Source organism: Neoarius graeffei, chromosome 14 (assembly GCF_027579695.1).
Source record: "Neoarius graeffei isolate fNeoGra1 chromosome 14, fNeoGra1.pri, whole genome shotgun sequence".
Taxonomy (NCBI): Eukaryota; Metazoa; Chordata; class Actinopteri; order Siluriformes; family Ariidae; genus Neoarius; species Neoarius graeffei.
In genome coordinates, this window is record NC_083582.1 from 23690107 (window position 1) to 23707336 (window position 17230).

General features: G+C 40.4%; 1 protein-coding gene across 1 annotated transcript; it reads right to left on the minus strand.

The window, feature by feature from the left end:
• Positions 1-13368: 13368 nt before the first annotated feature.
• gngt2b (guanine nucleotide binding protein (G protein), gamma transducing activity polypeptide 2b) lies at positions 13369-14176 on the minus strand. Its single transcript, XM_060938775.1, has 2 exons — positions 14093-14176; positions 13369-13494 (listed from the first exon to the last, which is right to left on the minus strand). The coding sequence occupies exons 1-2, from the start codon at positions 14174-14176 to the stop codon at positions 13369-13371; spliced, it is 210 nt and encodes a 69-aa protein (XP_060794758.1).
• Between the last annotated feature and the right edge of the window lie 3054 nt (positions 14177-17230).

Here is a 17230-nt window from a genome sequence, read left to right on the forward strand (position 1 = left end):
TCAAGCCTTTTGTTAATGGTGTTTATGAGGTAAAGGAGTAGATCTGGAGGGCCCTCAGACATAGAGTGTTTTGGTAAACTGGGATGTATGGATGCTGTCAGTCCCCACTCGCTTGCTCACTCGAGTTTGTTGACGGTGTAGTGGCTGGCTGCTTTATGTCCCGGGGCTCCCTCATGCCTGTGTTACCTTCTGGCTCTCTCCTTTTAGTTATGCTGTCATAGTTAGTTGCCGGAGTCCCTGCTTGTACTCGGTGCAATATGTATACTGTTCCTACTTATTCAGGTGACATTGGGCATACCTAACCACCTGTGTTTTCTTTCTCTCCCCCCCACCCCAAATCTGTCCCTCTGAGTTACATGGAGTCAACAGGAAATCTTTTGGTGGAGATGGTGGGGACCTCGACTGGCTATCGTAGCCTGCAGGGAATCGGCCGTCAGACATTCTGTCGCATGTCCCAGACCCAGTGAAATGTAACTGAATTGTCTTGGCCAGGCCTAAGGGTCCCATCTGCATCTCATCATTGCTGAGGAGTGTGCTCCCATCACCCAATCAAGCATCCAGCCAGAGCAGTCATGATATATTTTTTACCATATTAACATGCCATTGTGTGTTATGCCTGATGTAAAGACTCTCGTCTCTGCGAGCCTACCACACAGATTTAATACTTGTCATTTTTAGGGCATACCTAACAACGTGTTTTCTTTCTCTCTCTCTCTCCCCCCCCATCTGTCCCTCTGAGTTACATGTTGATCCTGGGATTGAGATGCTGGCCTCTTCTGCCCCTCGGACCTGCTTGATCCATCCTGGTGCCCTGTGTCTGGTCGGAGTTTTATCACCCCACTCCTGTGAAGGACGGCCCCATGAGGACAGTTGAGGGTTATACCTGTTAAAACTGTTAATATTATAGTCAGGCTGTCTGTTGTTGCCCAAATGAGGATGGGTTCCCTTTTGAGTCTGGTTCCTCTCGAGGTTTCTTCCTCATGTCGTCTGAGGGAGTTTTTCCTTGCCACCGTCGCCACAGGCTTGCTCATTGGGGATAGATTAGGGATAAAATTAGCTCATGTTTTAAGTCGTTCAAATTCTGTAAAGCTGCTTTGCGACAATGTTTATTGTTAAAAGCGCTGTACAAATAAACTTGATTTGATTTGATTTGGACCAAAGTTTAAGGATCACAAGTGGAAAGAAAGGGGCGAAGGCAGCCAATGTTCTGGAGATGGAAGAAAGCAGTCTTGGTGAGGGATTTAATGTGGGGCTCCAAGTTGAGTAAGGGGTCAAGCAATATTCCAAGGTATGTAGTGGAAATTCATTATGTCTGATAATTATAACTATTCTTTTAAGTTCGTTTCTTAAGACACGTATTTTTAAGTATGTTACCTCGCTTGTTGACAGTTTCGGCGAACACTTCCGCCTTCTTCAAAACAGTCACCAGATGTCGAGTGGTAACGTGCCTTATCAGCTGATGTTACTCTATGGAGGCGTGAACGTCCCGCCCAATTTGACAGGTAGTCCACGCCTCCTGCTGTCAGGTCGCTGCCCCAGGACTGCGCTCCAGGTGTGCGACAGCGCGTACGCTCCCTCATCCCGGTTCATGGTCCTCTGCGCCCGCTTACGTATCTCCACTGCCTCCAAAATCCAACGCTGATATCTATTCTCTTCAGCGCGAATGACTCTGGCCTCTTCCCAATTCATAATATGATTTTGTCGTTTGCAGTGGTCTGAAATGGCTGATTTTAAGTTTTCTTGGCTTGCTTTTTCTTTTTCGGATCTTGTAAGTCTTTTTGTTGTTTCTTTTTCACATTCTAATTGGTGTTCTTTCCTGCGAGTGTGGAAGCATCTGCCCGTTTCACCAATATAGACTTTATTGCTTGAGTGGCAAGGGATTTCATATATGATATTGCATTTATTGTCCAGTTGTATTTTATCCTTGGGGTGAACTAGCAGCTGTCGGAGGTTCTTGTATGGTTTGACCGGGGTGTTGATGTGGTATTTCCTCATGGATCGTTGGATGCGTTCTGTAACTCCTTTTATGTATGGTAATGTGACAAAGCCCCGATTTGTTTTTTCTGTGTTTTTTCTTGTTTGTTTGTTTCTTTCCTTTTTTTGTGTCTGTGATTTTCCTTTTCGAATTGCCCACGGTGGATATTGGCAGTTTTTTAATGCCTGTTGGATGTGTTGTTCCTCCTCCTGTCTGTCTTTCTCCTCCGTGATGTTCTGTGTTCGGTCGTATAGTGTTCTGATTACTGACATTTTGTGTGCGATGGGATGTTCAGATGTCCAGAGAAGATATTGGTCGGTATGTGTAGGTTTTCTGTATGTTGTAATTCTGATGTTCCCTTCTTCTGTGTGGTGTATTTTTAGGTCCAGAAATGCTATTGTCTTGTCCGTTTCCTCTTCGTGTGTGAATTTGATGTTGCCTGTCTTGTCTATGGAGTTTAAATGATCCGTGAGTTGTTGTGTGTGGCCTGTTTTGGTTATTTCAAGAATGTCATCAACATATCTTTTCCAGAAGATAGGTTTGCAGTCATCCGGTGCTGTTTCTATGGCTCGGGTTTCCAGATCCTCCATAAAAAAGTTGCATAGAGTGGCAGATAGCGGGTCCCCCATTGCAAATCCCTCTTTTTGTCTGTAGATTGTACCTCTGTATTGGAAATATGTGGACGTGGAAATGAAATGTAATAGTTTTGTTATGTCCTGTGCTGTAAGTTTTGTACGTTTTTTCAGGGTTCTGTCTGCTTTTAACCGGTTTTCTACTATGTTAAGAGTGTTTGTGACCGGTGTTTTTGTAAAGAGGGATATGACGTCATGTGATACAAAGATTTCATCCTTTTTTATCTTGATTTCCTTTAGTTCTTTCGCCAGTTGTTTTGAGTTTTTGCAGTGGTATTCCGTAAGTCCGAGGAGTGGTTTAATTATGTCTGCCAGCGTCTTGGAAAGGTTGTAAGTAACTGATCCTATACTGTCTACTATGGGTCTTAGTGGTGCTCCAGGTTTATGAATTTTTGGTGTGCCGTATATCCGGGGGGTGATGTCTGCTGTGGGGATGAGGTGGTTGTATGTTTGTTTATCAATTTTGTTGTCATCCATTAACGGTTTGAGTAATAGTTTTAGTCTTTTTTTCTTTTCCTCCGTCGGGTCTTTTTTGAGTATTTCATATGTGTTTGGGTCCGTGAGCATTTCATTCATTTGTTTTTCATATTGATTAGTGTCCATGATAACCGTGGTCCTCCCTTTATCAGCCGGTAGTATTGTTATTTTCTTGTTCTTTGCGAGTGTTCTGATGGCTTCCATTTCCTGTTTAGTTGTGTTTCTGGGTGGCGGTTTAGCTGAGGTGAGGATGCCTGCTATTTCGTTTCTTAATGCGGCTTTCTGTCCTTGGTCCTGTATCATATTGCACGCTAGTTCCGTAGCCAGTATGAATTCTTCATTTGGGATTTTATTTGGTGTGATGGCATAGTTTAGTCCCCGTGAAAGTATAGTGCGTTCTGCTGTTGTTAGTGTGTGTTCAGACAGGTTACAAATCCATTTTTCATTTATTTGCTTGTCCTTGCATTTATTTTGTTTCTTTTTGATAAGCCTATTTAGTTTTTTAATATGGCGTGTTTTTGTTTTTGAGAATTCACATATGAAATACTCAAAAAAGACCCGATGGAGGAAAAGAAAAAAAGACTAAAACTATTACTCAAACCGTTAATGGATGACAACAAAATTGATAAACAAACATACAACCACCTCATCCCCACAGCAGACATCACCCCCCGGATATACGGCACACCAAAAATTCATAAACCTGGAGCACCACTAAGACCCATAGTAGACAGTATAGGATCAGTTACTTACAACCTTTCCAAGACGCTGGCAGACATAATTAAACCACTCCTCGGACTTACGGAATACCACTGCAAAAACTCAAAACAACTGGCGAAAGAACTAAAGGAAATCAAGATAAAAAAGGATGAAATCTTTGTATCACATGACGTCATATCCTTCTTTACAAAAACACCGGTCACAAACACTCTTAACATAGTAGAAAACCGGTTAAAAGCAGACAGAACCCTGAAAAAACGTACAAAACTTACAGCACAGGACATAACAAAACTATTACATTTCATTTCCACGTCCACATATTTCCAATACAGAGGTACAATCTACAGACAAAAAGAGGGATTTGCAATGGGGGACCCGCTATCTGCCACTCTATGCAACTTTTTTATGGAGGATCTGGAAACCCGAGCCATAGAAACAGCACCGGATGACTGCAAACCTATCTTCTGGAAAAGATATGTTGATGACATTCTTGAAATAACCAAAACAGGCCACACACAACAACTCACGGATCATTTAAACTCCATAGACAAGACAGGCAACATCAAATTCACACACGAAGAGGAAACGGACAAGACAATAGCATTTCTGGACCTAAAAATACACCACACAGAAGAAGGGAACATCAGAATTACAACATACAGAAAACCTACACATACCGACCAATATCTTCTCTGGACATCTGAACATCCCATCGCACACAAAATGTCAGTAATCAGAACACTATACGACCGAACACAGAACATCACGGAGGAGAAAGACAGACAGGAGGAGGAACAACACATCCAACAGGCATTAAAAAACTGCCAATATCCACCGTGGGCAATTCGAAAAGGAAAATCACAGACACAAAAAAAGGAAAGAAACAAACAAACAAGAAAAAACACAGAAAAAACAAACCGGGGCTTTGTCACATTACCATACATAAAAGGAGTTACAGAACGCATCCAACGATCCATGAGGAAATACCACATCAACACCCCGGTCAAACCATACAAGAACCTCCGACAGCTGCTAGTTCACCCCAAAGATAAAATACAACTGGACAATAAATGCAATATCATATATGAAATCCCTTGCCGCTCATGCAATAAAGTCTATATTGGTGAAACGGGCAGATGCTTCCACACTCGCAGGAAAGAACACCAATTAGAATGTGAAAAAGAAACAACAAAAAGACTCACAAGATCCGAAAAAGAAAAAGCAAGCCAAGAAAACTTAAAATCAGCCATTTCAGACCACTGCAAACGACAAAATCATATTATGAATTGGGAAGAGGCCAGAGTCATTCGCGCTGAAGAGAATAGATATCAGCATTGGATTTTGGAGGCAGTGGAGATACGTAAGCGGGCGCAGAGGACCATGAACCGGGATGAGGGAGCGTACGCGCTGTCGCACACCTGGAGCGCAGTCCTGGGGCAGCGACCTGACAGCAGGAGGCGTGGACTACCTGTCAAATTGGGCGGGACGTTCACGCCTCCATAGAGTAACATCAGCTGATAAGGCACGTCACCACTCGACATCTGGTGACTGTTTTGAAGAAGGCGGAAGTGTTCGCCGAAACTGTCAACAAGCGAGGTAACATACTTAAAAATACGTGTCTTAAGAAACGAACTTAAAAGAATATTCCAAGGTTCTTAACAACAGGTGAAGATTTAACAAGTGCACCGTTGATGTTAAAGGAGATACTCAGTCCCTTTGTTTTAAAATAAATTACTGAGTGGATAGTCTCCATCCTTGACTCTTGTATGCTGCATAAATGGGAAAAAATATATATATATTTTTTGAGAATTAAAATCAACCGCAAAGTTGGCATTCGAGCTGCCCCGCTGAGCCAGCCAGCCCTGAGTGCATGGCATCACAGCAGGAACTGGTTTTATAGCCTTTTACAGCTATAGACCAAAGTCGTATAAATAAAAATTTATAGTGAAAGTAAGAATTACCGTTACCGACTTGCTCAACTAAGACTGATTTGACTTCATTGATTGTGGGTTGACTCTCATTAAAACAGGATAGGTGTTATAACTTATGCAACAAACATGTACATGCATGCATTTTCACTGATAAAACGTAAAAGGCTAATTAAATAATCAGATGAACTGAGACAATCACATTCTGAAGCAAATTAAATAATCTTATACCGGTAACTTAAACACACAATACAAGTTACTTGTATTAATCTAAATGCAGGTAAACAACGTGTTGTTTTTGTTGTTTTTTTATCCAAATGAGAGTCGGAGCTTACCTGTCTGTGTTCTCGCTTCTTGAAGGCCGATCTTGTGGCCGATTGTTTTGAAACAATCTGACTTTCAGTTGTTCATTCAGTTCTCCGTTCATTCGCTTCTAAAATCAGACGGCTGGTTCATTCTCCATACTGACTACTCCGCCATTACTCCTCAGCTGAAGCAATTACTAAAACCTGGGACGGAAAGGGATGTCACCGGTTTTAGCAACAACAGCAGGGAGGTCACTGCCCGAGCGATATGTCCTGTTCCATTCCGGGTTTTACCAACAACCCTTGGCTCACGCTCCGGGAGGACTGGTGCAACTAGACTCACTTTCCTTTTAAAAATAAAATAAAATAAATACTTTCCTTTTCTTTTAGTTTTATCTAATTGTTGATACTGCACCCTCTTTCAATACGGGCTTATAGCCAACGCTCCTCAACAGATCAGAGGTTTCGTACGAGTCTTCAGTAAAATGTGCAGAGCAGAGGAGAGACCACTTCGTAGGTGCCCAATGTGCCTGTGAACTTCTCGCAAAATGCGTCCAAATCTTTGCAGTTTGAACATTCTTGGGCCATGGATGCAACGTAAATCCACCTTCTGTCATGTTCTTGGCACATCTGCATGGCATATAAATTAGCTCAAAATGGAGGATCGGAGTTCCAGTCAGCTCTGTGCTTTAGTATAGCGGATATGGCGATGAGACCAATAGACTTTCTGCTGTGATGTTACAGACGTCAAGGTCATTCACTCAGACATATATGAATCACTTTAATCATAAAAATTACTATATTAGATTTATTGTGGGGCGGCACGGTGGTGTAGTGGTTAGCGCTGTCGCCTCACAGCAAGAAGGTCCGGGTTCGAGCCCTGTGGCTGGCGAGGGCCTTTCTGTGCAGAGTGTGCATGTTCTCCCCGTGTCCGTGTGGGTTTCCTCTGGGTGCTCCAGTTTCCCCCACAGTCCAAAGACATGCAGGTTAGGTTAACTGGTGACTCTTAATTGACTGTAGGTGTGAATGTGAGTGTGAATGGTTGTCTATGTGTCAGCCCTGTGATGACCTGGCGACTTCTCCAGGGTGTACCTAGCCTGGGCCTGCCCATCCTAAGCGTGACGCAACACGAGGGCCTGTTGCGAGCTTAGTCTGGCCAGGCAAGCTATCTACAGCTCTTCCAAGCTCCCGAAAAATCGGGAGCCAATCAACTTTGAGCATCTCCAACGGCCCTGGGTAGAGGCGTGTTCAAGGCACTGACGTAGTAGAACTGCGACCGGAAGCCATAGATTGTTTACACAATCTATGCCGGAAGCGCTTCATTCACTAGAAACATTACGAACATGGAGCAAGTTCTCATTGAAAACGGAGCAAAGAGCAGCCCTGGAGGTATTTATTGAAAGGAAGGACGTTTTCGCCTTGCTCCCGACCGGCTTCGGTAAGAGTTTAATCTACCAGTTAGCCCCGTCGCATCACATACGTCAGAGGAAAGAGTGATGTGATTGGTTTAAGCTTCGTCACAGCCTTTTCTGGCTTCGACCAGTAGCAAACTGAGGCATTTCAGGGAGGCGGGTCAATCACACACTTTGGGAAATGGTTGGGCTTAATATCTTTGCCAGACCAAATGCTCACAGAGCTTTGAAGTCGTGTTAGCCAGACTAGGGTGTACCCCGCCTTTCGCCCGTAGTCAGCTGGGATAGGCTCCAGTTTGCCTGCGACCCTGTAGAACAGGATAAAGTGGCTAGAGATAATGAGATGAATGAGATGGATCCAAACTTCACCTCCACCACCCATAACATTTATAAACGAAAGTGAGGCCATGGCTGGGCATATATGCTTTAAGACTGAAACTGGAGGATTTGGACAATGAAGATTTGGGGTCGATAAGCATGATTTCTGTTTGATCTGTGTTAAATTTTAGAAAATTATTCTGCATCCACAACTTTAGGTCTGATAGGCAATCATTGAGGGAGATAGTGGGGGAGGATGTAGTGAGATATAATTGGATGTCATAAGTCAGATTGTCCCTTTCCTCTTTAACCTGGAGGACATGGTGTCCATGATTTTCTAAAAAGAATTTCTACTTTTGATTCGTCAGACCTCGACACAGTTTTCCACTTCGCCTCAGCCCATTGTAAAAGAGCTCGGGCCCAGAGAAGGTGGCAGTGTTTCTAGATATTTTTTATATATGGTTTTAACTTGCATTTGTGGATGCAGTAATGAACTGTTTTCACAGATGATGGTTTTCTGAAGTGTTCCTGAGCCCAGTGATTTCCGCTACAGACATGTGTCTGCTTTTAATGCAGTGTCGCCTGAAGATCACAGGCACCCAATGTCAGTTTTCAGCCTTGTGTCTTGCATACAGAGATTTCTCCAGATTCTCTGAATCTTTTAATGATATTATGTACCATAGATGATGTAATCCCCAAATTATTTGCAATTTTACATTGAGGAATGTTATTCTTAAATTGTTGCACTCTGCCCAGGCAGTCTTTCACAGAGCAGTGAACCCCTCTCCATCTTTACTTCTGAGAGACTCAGCCTCTCTGGGATGCTCTTTTTATACCCAATCATGTTACTGACCTGTTGCAAATTAACCAAATTAAGGTTTTTTAGCATTACACAACTTTTTCAGTCTTTTGTTGCCCCTGTCACAACTTTTCTCAAACGTGTTGCTGACATCAAATTCAAAATGAGTATATATTTAAAAAAAAAATTTCTTAGTTTCAACATTTGATATGTTGTCTCTGGATAGGATTAAGCATATATTTCAATGAAATATAGCTTTTCCATGATTTGTAAATCTTCACATTCTGTTTTTATGTTTTATTCAGTGTCCCAACATTTTTGGAATTGGGGTTATACAAAGAACATTTCTATAAATCAAAGTCTTCCAGAATAATTTTGTCATTTGTGTCAGGCATGCACTGTATTGTGAGCTCATAACTTACTTGCAAGCTCTGGGATTCTTTTTGCATAGTCTGCATGTAGGCGTAATATAATAAGAATATACTTGGAAATCTGACACTTTGATAAGTATATGTCCACACACACAAAATGGAATTTTACTTTTTGTGTTCCACAATAAACCTATTCAAACTCATAACAGTGGCTGTTATTATTGAAATCATTCCAAGTGGAATTAGTACATTCCCAGTATTATTATTTTGGAAGGTGTGTTATTCTGGATCACTATTTAGTATGGTAGTGTACTGCTTGGGACAAACCCCGAGAGTCATTGAATGGTGAATGTTATGATGTCTGATCTACACTCTCACCTACACTTTGATTTCTTGGTGACCAACTTAGCAGGGGCAAGGGCGTAACCATGGTATAAATATTGGGGGGGGTCCAAATTTGAGCCCTTCCCAAAATATTTTTAAGTGCATTTCGCGCAATTTTCATATGGGCCTATTGATAAAGATGTGCTTATCTAGAACATTGTTTTGATGAATACAATTACCAATGAACATGTTAACATTTATATCTTGTTTTTTTATTGTGTATCAGGCAAAACACAAAACAGAATGTGTAACTGCAAAACATGTAACGCAATACAACATACAAAAAACATGTAAAACATTGCATGAAAATCTGTCACACCAGAGCTAGTCACACACACACACACACACACACACACACACACACACACACACACACACACACACACTTCAAACAAATGCAGAAATGCCAAATTGCTACCAAAAAATGGCTACCAAAGCAATAGAAAGGAGCATTACCCTGGTTAATAGGTCAAAACAACATAGAACTTTGTAGAAAATATATTGACTTTATCTAAATAAATGGCCCAAAAATATGGAGGCGTTCAAGAATAGAGGGCTACCGCGTGATGTCACCATACCACGAGATTTTGTTAGGGCGCCATATTGAAGACCTCAAGTACATGCATACATACATACTCACAATATAAAACAAACTACAAGCGAAAGTGAAGTGACACGATGGCTGATAATTCTGGTTATGTGAGTACATTACCAGCTGCAGAAAGGGCACGGTATGTGGAGAAACTGGCTGTGATTGATGGGTTTGACCCATATGATAAGACTCGGGGCAAGGGAGAATGGAAACATAAGGAGGACCTGACACCAATTCTGCCATCTGTTTGCTACCCAGACATTGTAAACTATTTGTTGTTTACACCCAGTGCCTACACTGCTGATGACTTGAAAGCCTACAAACGGCTACAGGCTTACAATTATGTTGTTAGCGGCTTGGTTCGTGATATTACAGCTGTTATTTAGAATAACCTACACATAGTTATGGCCAAGGTAATCTTGTTGATATTTATCTTTTAATAAATATATCTTTTCAGTTGAAAAATTAATACTTTTTGTTACTATTAAGGTATCCATAATTTAGGTTAATTTATCCAAATTATACATATGTATTTATGATATATGCCTACACAACAACTATGCTTTATTTATATAATAGGAGGGAGAGCAAGCCCCAAACCATCCTAAATTATTATTATTATTATTATTATTATATTGTAGAAGTCTGGGAGGCTTGCTCCTCATACAGTTATCAACTTGGGGCCAATTTAGCATGTTTTAAATCTGAATTTCTTGCGTTTGCTTACCTCAAAGTGTCCACAGATCATGCACAGACTTATCCATTATATCCACAGTTTTTTGCCAAGTCTCACACAGGTTTCTTTCAAGTCTACTGTTGGGCCAATAAATCATAAATAAAACAGCTCAGATTTGTTTGTTTAAGTCGTTTACCACTCCACTTTATTCTCGTGGGTTCACATACCGCTGCCGTTATTTCCCCCTAATCACGAGTTTGTTGGTCTTCCAATATGGCGCAGGGTCTGTTTACTTCCAGTTTTGGGTGACGTCAGTGAAATCCCTCTTATAGAGGGACTGACCAAAATTATAATTATGACTGACCAAAATGATAATTTTATTTAATTTATTTACATTTAATTAAAGGATAGTATGCTCTTATTACTAGCCTACTGATGACATGCAGCCTATGATGAGGTTAAAAATAATGTAAAGTTGTTTTAAGGACTCGTAATACAATGCTCTTTACCAGTTCATCTTCAGAGCAGGTCTCTGTCTGTTCCCTTCCTCCATCACGCCTGTGACTCTCTGTGACAGACTCATCATGTCTGTGACTCATCTGGGACAAAAGGCAAATTTCAGCCCGTTGGTCCTTCCTTTTCTTTACGGCTACCGCCATTTGAATGTGTCCACCAGCAGCCTACCTGACAGTCCAACTGAGTGGATTTTCAAACCAACGAAGCCGCACTACGGCGTCATGGGCTGACCCAAGTGCACAATCATAGGGGGTGGTCGCAAAGTTTTTTTGTTTGTTTCTCTGTGCTTCCTAAATTGAAAGTAAATCGGACATAACAAGTGAAGGATTCATTATATAGCCATGGTTCAAGATGGCATATTATTTGTCTCATATTGATTTAATACGCCAAATATTGGGGGGGACAGATTGGTACTTTCCCAATATTGGGGGGGACATGTCCCCCCAGTGCCTATGGTGGTTATGCCCATGGTCAGGGGCTCATCCTGTTGTGTAGTGTATGACTTCAATCGATTGTCAAATAAACTGCTTCAGCCAGCACTGTAACCCAATATAAAACTCTTCCTGAAGTTCTGATATGAAATGATAATAGTAAAAATGCTTAGACTACTGTATAATGGTGACATATTTCCATGTCAGTGTCTGCTTTGAGCTGACAAGAAGGCTTCAGTAACTCAAATAACCACTCTTTCCAACCATGGTGAGAAGAAAAGCATTCCAGAATGCACAACACATCAAACAAGTCACCAGGTCATTCACACTCACATTTCACACCTACGGTCAATTTAGAGCCACCAATTAGCCTAACCTGCATGTCTTGGGACTGTGGGGGAAATTCACGCAGACACAGGGAGAACATGCAAACTCCACACAAAAAAAGGCCCTCGTCCACCACTGGGCTTGAACCCAGGACCTTCTTGCTGCGAGGCAACAGTGTGAACCACTACAGGACTGGCACCCATCTAGGCTATATTCCAGCTCAGTGAACATGGATAAGCAGCTACTGGAGATGAATAATTGACCGACTGACAGACACAATGAATGAATGAATTATTTTATTATTGCATTCATTATTTGACTGTCTACTTTGGTCTGCTATAGAGCTGAAAAGCTGAATAACTGTAAGGACAACAGAAAGAGGGTGAAGTGAGTTTGAGAGTTTGAGGGACAGTAAGGTAATAGGATAAAATGCTTAGATCTTAATCATGAGATAAAGTTTGGAGGATAGGATTAAGCATTTTGACAGACATGCAGAAAGAGCGCATTAGTGAACTGGAGAAGGCTTGGCACACAGATCTCATTAGCATTATCCAAAATAGGGACATCTTTGAAGCTCCACACATACAAATTAGCATGATTTTGCTTAGCAATTGCTCATAATTGTATCATACATATAGGCAACAAATATGCAAGGAATCCAAGGGCAAAGAATTAAAATCCATCATCAGCTATAACTATCCATCCATCCATTATCTGTAGCCGTTTATCCTGTACAGGGTTGCAGGCAAGCTGGAGCCTATCCCAGCTGACTATGGGTGAGAGGCAGGGTACACCCTGGATAAGTCACCAGGTTATCGCAGGGCCAACATATAGAGACAAACAACCATTCACACCTACGGTCAATTTAGAGCCACCAATTAGCCTAACCTGCATGTCTTTGGACTGTGGGGGAAAACTGGAGCACCTGGAGGAAACCCATGCAGACATGGGGAGAACATGCAAACTCCACACAGAAAGGCCCTCATCGGCCTTCTTGCTGTGAGGCAACAGTGCTAACCACTACACCACCGTGCCACCCCAGTTATAACTATATTTTACAAATAAATAGATGCATGTATAAGTTTATGTTACAACGTATATTACAAAGAATGCAAAAAGACATTCAGATCAATTCAATTTTATTTATATAGTGCTTTTAACAATGGACATCATCAAAGCAGCTTTACAGAGATCTGGATATACATTTAATATTTGAAATTTTACTAATGTCCACTACATACACTATCACTTTTCCACACTAAAATACCATACAAATTTTGATATTTTTGAACAAACCTGAAAGAAAAAGATCCGTGAAGATTAGTGGGAAGTGAAGGAGTGTGTTTTGCTTCTATTCTTTATTTTAAACAACAATGAAAATGAGGTGAGAAAAAAAATTTTTTCCTCTTTTAGTTATTGCCCTTTTTTAGTTATTGAATGTAGAAGATGGGAAAACCTGTCACAAGTCCTTCAAAAAGCCTTCTGTCATTATTATGAAGACATCGCTATGTAATAACACAACCTCCTTTCTCCTTAAAGGGGTTCTTGTCTTCAGGAACTCCCTTGATTAAGGGGTCTTCTGCAGACTGGGCCTCAATGAAGGAGACAAGCTCAGGGGCAGTTGTAGACACCTGGAATGAAGAAGTGAATTAAAGGAGCTTGAACCTCACTTGTACTCAGTTATCCGTTAGAGTTAACGGATGACTGAATACTTAATTTTTGCATGTGATGATAAGACAGGAAGTACTTCCTTACAAGAACTATATCGGAGGTGTCTTGTTGATTAGGATCAAAAGTAATCCGTTTTGTGACCAATAACACATCAACAAGTTTTTACCAAAACATTTATTAGCATTTATCTGAAAGGTCCATTCTGAATATGGATTGATATCACTTACAAAACCAGATGAACATGGCTCCAATTCCAAATGATGGATTTTATTTAATTCTGATTGTGTATCATAAAACAAAAAGAAAACACAATATATTTTGCAAAATTGTTGCCCTAAAATTTGTTGTTTTGGAAAGACACATAGTTACAGCATAAAACTTTTTACATTTCTAATGAAGACTCACACATGAATCGCTAACATATTTTTTCAGTAACTGAGTTTAATGACCTGAGACTAGCTCTTTAAGGGTCCACGTGATGATTCTGTCTGCATGACAGCCATATATTTTTCACCCCTGTCCTAGTTAGATGCCTGTGTGAACACTGAGTTAACTCACTGCAGTCCGGGGGGTGTTAACTTCTTTCTGAAGCTGTTCCAGCTCCATTTTCATGATGTCCTTATCAGACATATCCCGAGCCATCTCAGCTGTTAAAAGAAGTTAGTATAGACTGAATATGAGATAAGATCAACTTTACTGATTGGTTGCAAAATTTTTGCCAACTGGAACAAGACAATACAAATAATAATGAATAGATTTGGTTAAAAAATATATAGACATAAACATATAATGGATAATAAAAAAAATGGAAATATTCTTTGCAACCAAACTCCATGATCAGTTTACAAGTGAGTTGAATATTAAAACATAAATTTACTATTATTTTTTTCCTCAAAAAAAGATTAAATTACAGTAGCATGAGATGTCTAACAATACATTCATTTTGACCACCACACTCCCAACATTACTGATCACTGATAGCAAACAGTTATCATTTCCTGTCATATTCTAATCAAAGTACTTCTCAGCCTTTTCATCCTCATGTTTGCATCCATTCATTCAGTCAGATCACTTTAGCATTTTCTCTTACCTGTTGAATGGTGGGACTCTCAGCAGTCTAAGAAATCTTTCAATGTCTCCTAGGATATCATCACCACTTGTCTACACCTAAGTGGACTAAGCTCTTTTTCCTCACTCCACTTGTCCTCAATGCATGCCTAGGGTTTTTTTTTTTCACCACTTGATCCTGGTGGCTAATGATGTCATCAATCCTTGTTGATCTCATTATCACAAATCACAGGAAGTCAGGTGGTTCCAGTTTCCAAAGCTCTGTGAGGACAAATGGGAGTAAAAGGACATCAAAGCAGGCAACACTGAAGGTGAAGCTGATTGTTGCGACCACAAATGTCTCACAAATACAACAATTTTCAAAACATTGCACGTACAGCCATGTAGCAAAGCTTTTCAATTAAGTGTAAGACGACTGGTAATACGTTTGTTTGTTGGTTTTAACATTTTATCATAAATAACTTGTTAACTGATGAAATACAACCGATGAAAAGAACTGTCCTTATCTCTGAGCAGGAAAAGTCAAGTCAAGTTTATTTGTATAGCATTTTTAACAATAGGCACTGATGCAAAGCAGCTTTACAGAATTTGAATGACTTAAAACATGAGCTAATTTTATCCCTAATTTATCCCCAATGAGCAAGCAATAGTGGCAAGGAAAAACTCCCTCAGATGACATGGGGAAGAACCCTCGAGAGGAACCAGACTCAAAAGGGAACCCATCCTCATTTGGGCAACAACAGACAACATGACTATAACATTAACAGTTTTAACATGAAGTCAGTTTCGCTGATGTTATAACTCTTCATTGATGGAAACTTGAGTGCAAAACTGTTCGTGACAACTGCAGTCCTAAAGTTAGCAAGTCAACTGTAGTCCTCAGACATAAATGTATGACTGTAAGTGTCCAGAGCATCTTCCAAGTGTGACTTTCAACTGTCCATATGGAGCCGTCCTCCACAGGAGTGATGTGATGAGACTCCAACCAGACACAGGGCACCAGGATAGATCAGGCAGGTCCGAGGAGCAGAAGAGGTCAGCATCTCGATCTCAGGATTGACATGTACTGTAACTCAGAGGGACAGATTGGGCAGGAGAGAAAACGCAGGTTGTTAGGTATGCCCAATGTCACCTGAATAAGTAGGAACAGTATACATTTTGTGCTGAGTACAAGCAGGGACTCCAGCAAAACTAACTATGACAGCATTACTAAAAGGGGAGAGCCAGAAGGTAACACAGACATGAGGGAGCCCCGGAACATAAAGCAGCCAGCCACTACACCGTCAACAAACTCAAGTGAGCAAGCGAGTGGGGGACTGACAGCATCCATACATCCCAGTTTACCAAAACACTATGTCTGAGGACCCTCCAGATCTACTCCTTTACCTCATAAACAACATTAACAAAAGGCTTGACTAAAGAGATATGTTTTCAGCCTAGACTTAAATGCTGAGACTGTGTCTGATTCCCAAACACTACTTGGAAGGCTGTTCCATAACTGTGGGGCTTTGTAAGAAAAGGCTCTGCCCCCTGATGTAGCTTTCACTATACAAAGTACCAGCAGATAGCCTTCAGGTTTTGATCTAAGTAGGCGTGGCGGGTCATAAAGGACCAGAAGTTCGCTCAGGTACTGTGGTGCGAGACCATTCAGTGCTTTAAAGGTCAATAGTAGTATTTTATAATCAATATGAAATTTGATTGGGAACCAATGCAGTGTGGATAAGACAGGAGTGATATGGTCATATTTTCTAGTTCTAGTAAGGACTCTTGCTGCTGCATTTTGAACTAACTAGAGCTTGTTTATGCACTTATTGGAACATCCAGACAGTAAGGCATTACAATAATCCAACCTGGAGGTAACAAAAGCATGAACTAGTTTTTCTGCGTCGTGTAGTGACATTAAATTTCTTATCTTAGCAATATTTCTGAGATGAAAGAAAGCTATCCGGGTAACATACCTGTCAACTTTGAGGTTTGAAAAAAAGGGATATTTCCCAGATTTTTAACTCAAAATAAGGGAAAATTTCGGAAAGTCATACCCTTCACCAAAAGTGGGTGTGTAGTTGAATGGGGGAAATTTTCTATCTAGTATTTGTGATTTCCTGTACTCTGGTGCATGTTGGTGATAGCCAAGACCCAAACTCAATATGCTTATGGTTTATAGAGTGCATTTGTGAATAAACTATACATTTATTTTTATTTGCTTTCAGTGGTACCAGTTATTTCCCAAATTAAGGGCTAAAATATGTATCTTATGTTAAAATAAGAAAGGTGATTATATAACCAGTCAATAAATTCAATTCCATTGCAATTTATTATGGTTTTACCATAGTCATGGCCTCGGAACACTAGATAGATAGATAGATAGATAGATAGATAGATAGATAGATAGATAGATAGATAGATAGATAGATAAAGAGTAATATAAAATATTAAATGTTGGGTCAAAATTTATTATATGTAGATTATGATCAGAATATGAATCAGAATCAGTAGGTTAAATCAGGATATATGTAGGTGTATATGTAAGTTTAGTGAAATAGTGATTCTTAAGCTTATTCTGTGTTAAGATTTAGTTTGAAATGACCTTAGGTCCGGCTGGACATTGTTTGGGAACATTTTGTTTAT